Source organism: Etheostoma cragini, chromosome 23 (genome assembly GCF_013103735.1).
Source record: "Etheostoma cragini isolate CJK2018 chromosome 23, CSU_Ecrag_1.0, whole genome shotgun sequence".
NCBI lineage: Eukaryota > Metazoa > Chordata > Actinopteri > Perciformes > Percidae > Etheostoma > Etheostoma cragini.
The window spans coordinates 19,205,848-19,211,847 of NC_048429.1; the positions used below are offsets into that span (position 1 = coordinate 19,205,848).

The 6,000-nt window shown below is 42.5% G+C and overlaps 1 protein-coding gene across 4 annotated transcripts in view; it reads right to left on the reverse strand.

Annotated features, from left to right (window-relative positions):
* Positions 1-3,939, reverse strand: part of scube1 (signal peptide, CUB domain, EGF-like 1) — a 111,395-nt gene extending 107,456 nt beyond the window's left edge. For all 4 annotated transcript variants that reach the window (XM_034863787.1, XM_034863786.1, XM_034863784.1 and 1 more), the window contains exons 1-2: positions 3,713-3,939; positions 123-245 (exon numbers count right to left, since the gene is read on the reverse strand). In XM_034863787.1, the coding sequence (XP_034719678.1) occupies positions 123-245; positions 3,713-3,800 (211 nt within the window). In that variant the 5' untranslated portion in view covers positions 3,801-3,939. The remainder of the gene's footprint in view (positions 1-122; positions 246-3,712) is intronic.
* Between the last annotated feature and the right edge of the window lie 2,061 nt (positions 3,940-6,000).

A 6,000-nucleotide genomic window follows, 5' to 3' on the forward strand; every position in this document is an offset into this window, starting at 1 on the left:
TGATTAAATCCTAGCAAGTCCTGAATGTGCTTTCACCCGTACTTGTCTACCAAGGTACATTTGAAGTACAAAAAATTAGAGTAGGAGTACAGGAAGTATAATAAAGTAGAAAGGCCACTCACCTTCGCATTGCTTGCCATCTCCCTTGTAGCCCGGCTTGCAGATGCAGTTGTAGGACTTGGGCGTGTTCTGGCAGAGGGCGTCGATGTGGCAGTCATCCGAAGCTTCTGCACACTCATCTGCATCTGCACAAACATGAAACATCAATACTCAATAGATCGGAGTCCCAGTGGAATCAACGAGCCCTGATGCTGGGTATGAATCTGATATCAGGGTTTTTCTTTGGCTCAGAATGAGCATGAGTAAGAGGTGGGGGTGGGGGTGGGTTTGGGGAGGGGGAATTTAAATAAATCACAGGGAGGCTGGTACAGACTAAAGAGATGCAACAGAGATTAGCTCTCATACGTTTTTGTTCTGTTTGTTTGGTAAATTTCTCTTAAACACATTTAGAGAGGATTTATATTGACATTTCTATTATTAATCCTTCTTTTTTCTTTGGGGCTGGATAAAACTTTTTTTTGGGGGGGTACCAAAAATTCCTTTGTGCAGAAAATCTTGGATAGAATAGAATAATAGATGTATAAAATAGCTTTGTATGCACATTATGCAAAAAGAAGTTAAGTATGAACAACAAATTTATTAAATATTAGCCTTTTAGGTATTATATAACAGTATTGCACAGTAGAAGGGAAGAAGAAAGTCCGGGGGCCGGGGGTAGGCTGTGGAGTGAAGTCAGTGCAGGTATGTTGGATCCGTATCAGTGCCCGTACTGACTTTACAACCTGAGTTTTTAGTGCCCCAGCAATGCCTGGCCTTGTGTAAACCTTACATTAAAAATGATTCCAGTGATTCCAAAGTTCTTTATCGAGCTGTTTCCTAAAAAGCCAGCCCTCTATCCAATAAAAAATAGAGTCATCAGTGTTACATCTGTCCCATCTTCCCCTTTTAGGGTTCTTTTAAGAGATCCCAGATCCCAGTTTGTTTTACTGTACAAGAAGTGTGTGTACAGTTCAAATCCCAGAACACTGGGTGTCGATCAAAGCACTTGGTAGATAAAAGTGTCAAATCACAACAGTATTTATCTCAGGACATTTTATAGATAGTCCAGACCCCTCTCTATAAATTACCAAGACCTAACAATTCCTCCCAAAAGTAAGCCATTGACATTGCTGTATACTTACATTTTGATTATGCAATCTCCTAAATGCCGGCGTACTGACATCACAACCTACTCCCCATATTTATTTTATATCAATCAAGTAATGTGTCTCTTTGGCTTGACAATACCAAATGTTATTTTTCAAAGAAATAATTTGTACTACACTCCAATAATTGCTTTCAAGACAAACATGTGCAGCATATGGCATGGAAAGTCTTACATTTCTTGTTTGTTTTGCACCTACAGTAGGGCAAAGTGATGTGCTTCTTCTGTTTTTGCATACAATGACAAATGTGAGTAGTTCTTGACCTAGGGTTATGGACCCCCCCAAGGCAACACAAGAACATTACTAGGATGGGAAAACAGAAAGGAAAACATGTAACCAACACAAAATTTTGGTTTGTCCTTTGTGAATTAGTTTTGCCTCTTTGTGCCAAATGAAAAGCCAAATAAAATCCCTCTTGACCTGGTTTAACCCATTGACATATGTGTCGTCCAACCAGTGGCTGTGCCTGGAAGTGGCATGAAAAACCTATCCTTAATTGGTGTTCAACCTAGCCCCTTGTTGAAGTGTACTGACCTCCTTGGTCTAATAAATGCTGCTGTTAAGTTGCATTGTGTGAAACTTAGTATCCAGCATTTTTGAAACTCATACCAGGGGACTAAAAGTCAAGATATGTCAGACTCTGCTGCTTTCATTTCAAGTCAACCACTATTTAAGTTAAGGGTCACACCTCTGACGGCCTGTCCGTGCCATTCACAGCTGCCACTGTGCATACTAATTGCCTCATTCATCTTTAATGTGACTGAATTTGCTTCTTTAAAAAAATAATCCAATCCAGGGCATCCGTGCCAAATGTGTCAGACAAGATATTAACTGTTTTTGTGTGACAGTGAGCGAGAGCCATTGAGTCGAGGTCCAGCCCGGGACAACATGCTTTGAACAACTTCCTATTGATCAGGCTATTGATAGAGGAGCCAGTCACATCTGGGCCCGAATCCGAGGGCCAACTAATTACACACACGCACACGCACAGACACACAAACACATGCACAGAGGGAGGGGGGACCCAGAGAAAAATAGAAATGTTTTTTCCTGTCATATAGATATGTCTCAGCAGACCTTTGCATCACTACAGAGCTCCTCTGCTTGTCCTCTGCTTCCATCTGAGTATAAATAGCCTATGTGTGTGTGTGTGTGTGTGTGTGTGTGTGTGTAAGTTAGGCAAACTCCTGGAAGCCGCCTGCCTGCAGTTCACCCCCTTCTCTCTGGCTGGCCGTCCGCCCGGCTCAGCTGTATAAAAGCAATAAATAAACGATAAAAAGGAATTTACAATAAATATTTTCCTCTGTTTAAAAAAAAAAGTCAGACAGTCTTTTATTGGAATCGAAGTGGAGATGGGGAGAGAGAGAGAAAGCAGCAACAAGTTCAAGTCCTTTATGGGGTTTTTTGACGGTGAAATGCTGGAAGAGGAGCCACTCTGTTTCACTTTACATCCTCTTCTTTCCTGCAGTGTGCTGTATGAACCTATGTTCTGACAAAGCCTCTCCCGCTGGGTGGCTCCCTGTCTCAATATTGACTCCTCACGCATACACAGGCGTGGGAGGCTGAACAATGTGCTGCTGCTGCTGCTGCCTGGTCGATATTGGGCCCCTGCTGCCTGCCTGCCTGCCTGCCTGCCTGCTCCTCCTGGGACATTGACGGCCCTCTTGCCACCACCAACCCCCTCCCCCCTCAACCCACACACACACACACACACACACACACACACACCCTGCACCTCCCTCCTCCTCCTGACCTGGACAAGCCAAGACTCAACACTGAGACAAGATGCTCTCTAGCGCTTTAGCCGTCTCGGCTTGTATAACCACCGCTCGGTGCAAACCATTTGTGCCATTTCCACACGGGGAAATAACCAAACAGGCCACCCTCTCACTACCAGTCCCAGCAAGTGAGTGCTTAACCCAGAGAGCAAGCTGCGGTTTCCGATTGAAATTGACCCTTGCGCGCAGGAAAACACAAGTTCCAGTGAAGTCAGGGAGCCATGTGAAACCGACTGGAAATCCATTTCAAATGCATTTGAGGAAAAACAGTGACGGTGATGTAAAACTGACTTTCAACCAAGACTATAAAAAAAAGTGTTTTTATTACAATTCCAACTAAAATTGAGCGCAACAACTTTCAACCTGTATTTTTGCCATTATGATGGCGTTGTAATTGAATAAAACGCCTCAAAGCATCTACGCCAGAATATTATTATATTATTATAGGAACTTGCGGTGCGACTGTGTTATCACATGGCAGTGCTCATTTGCTTTATTGTTAGGCCTAATTTTTTTCTTTTATCTCAAGTGATGTCATTAGAATATTTGTAGTAGTTTTTCACTCGTTTCCATCAGTTTGCCCGTTAAGCAGGTAAGACTGAAGCTTCCAAAAAAAAGCATTTCATGGTTGATAATACAGCAAGACAGAGAGGAAAGGGGAGCTCTTACCTGCGAGTCCGACATTCCCCATCACCCTGCAAGTATTTATGAGGAGGATAAACAAACAAACGTCCCGGGAAAAACAAGCGCTCCCCATGCTGACAGACGGTGTGAGGATTCAGCTGGGCTTTTCTGGGGGTTTGGACTGCGTGTGTGTGTGTGTGTGGGGTGTGTGTGTGTGTGTGTGTGTGTGTGTGTGTGTGTGTGTGTGTCTGATACCAGAGGAGGAGGACCGCTTTTGGTGGACTGGCAGCGGCGGTGAGAGAGAGAGAGAGAGAGAGAGAGAGAGTGTGAGAGAGAGAGAGAGAGAGAGAGAGTGAGAGAGGCAATCCGAGCCCTCTGATTGGCTTGTTTGCGCCGGTAGAGGGGGGCGGGGGGGCGAGAGAGAATTTAATATAGCCTACATTCGACAAACATAGACGACTAAACAACAATGCCATGAAAACAATATCAGAAAATATAAAAAATATAATAAAATTAAAGCAACACATCTTTAAAGAGTCTTTACAGGAGGAAAGAATTCAAGGTCTCACACATTATTTAATGCGTCCACATCCTGAATGAGACTGGGTTGATATATCATAATCAAAACGTAAGCGCGCAAGAGAGAGATTGAGAGACAGACAGAGAGAGAGAGAGAGAGAGAGAGAGAGAGAAAGAGAGAGGATGGAGAGAGAGAGAGCCCAAAATAGCTGGGAACCACCAATTTAAAAGACTGAATATATTATCCTGTGAAGATCTTCATCCATACTGTTGTTGATTTAACTTATACTATTAATGAAATAATTGAAAGCCCCATTGTTGCCCTTTGGACACTTGAAGGTCCTGTAACCATAGTTTGGGGACCACTTAGGCATTACCGTATAAGGGCAATAGAAGAAGCACCAACCTAATATCAAAGAGTCTAGGAAAGCTAACATTCGGAAACTCCTTTCTCTGACTCACTATTTGAATCATGAAGAAGCTGTAAGGAAGGATTTTAGGAATTAAGAAATGCTGACACCTAGTGGATTGACATCTTGGCTCAAGAATGGATTACATCATAGTTAAAGCATTGTGCACAGACTGCAGGCAGAAGTGTCCCGAATTGGATTTGTTCATATCAGATTTAGACCACTTTCATATGTGATCCTGAATCAGACCAAGATCTGATTTTTTTTCTCCAATAAACAACCGAGGCGGATTTGATGCAACTTTTACGTCAATCTACATCAACATTTTGTCACAATTATGCGCCGGCGGAAGTTAGCCCTAGACACCAAGGGGGTAAGCCAGCCTCAACAAAGCGTACCTCCTATGGAGCCCTTTTGATGCTCTCAAGCCATCGCCCGCCGTCAGCATCCCATTGACTCCCATTCATTTTGGCGCCAATTTGACAGCAAATAACTTTCCATCTAAAGCTCTAATTGTCCGTTGTTTATTTCTAAAGAAACAGGACAATGTATAAAAGGCTCCATTACCTTGTATCTTCCGTTATGGCTCCTTGGCAGACGTTGTTGTAAGCAACGATTGTGTCAAAACCATAGCATATTAGAGGAATTACCGACCGAACAGTAGCCTACAGGAAAAGCTCACAGGCAGTTTCGACGTAGCCTACATTAGCTGTTTAAGTTTAATTAATGTTTACTAGCATGTTAGTTAGCAATAATTAGCCTGTGCCTTGTTATTGTTAACTAGCACGTCAGTTAGCAATAATTAGCCTGTGCCTATGTTAATGTTAACTAGAATGTTGGTTAGCAGTAACTATTCTGTGCCTATGTTAATGTTAACAAGCATGTTAGTTAGCAGTAATTAGCCTGAGCCTATGTTAATGTTAACTAGCATGTTAGGTAGCAGTACTTAGCCTGTGCCTTGTTAATGTTAACTAGCATGTTAGTTAGCAGCATGTGACTATGTTAATGTTAACTAGCATGTTAGTTAGCAGTAATTAGCGTGTGCCTATGTCATCTTCTAACATATACCTACCTCTCAGTCTCTGCTTATTGGGAATGATTACGATTTCTCTTGGCACAGCTATCTCTGGAAAAAAGCTTCAAATAGACTTCACTGATCTCCGTTGAAATGAACAGGGTCACATTTGCCATTTCTTATACTGTCTATGCTAGACACAGACAGTAGCCTAAAATTAAAAACTCGACCTAATCTGTGAAGATATTCACAAGGCAGTCCCACCACTCCTGGCTATGTCTCTGCATACACACAGCCCTCTGTAGTGAATTTGCAGAAAGTTTCACTTTAAAACCTCACACTGGAATCTGATATAGTCCACATTTTTAAAGGTAATGTGAACAGCCAAA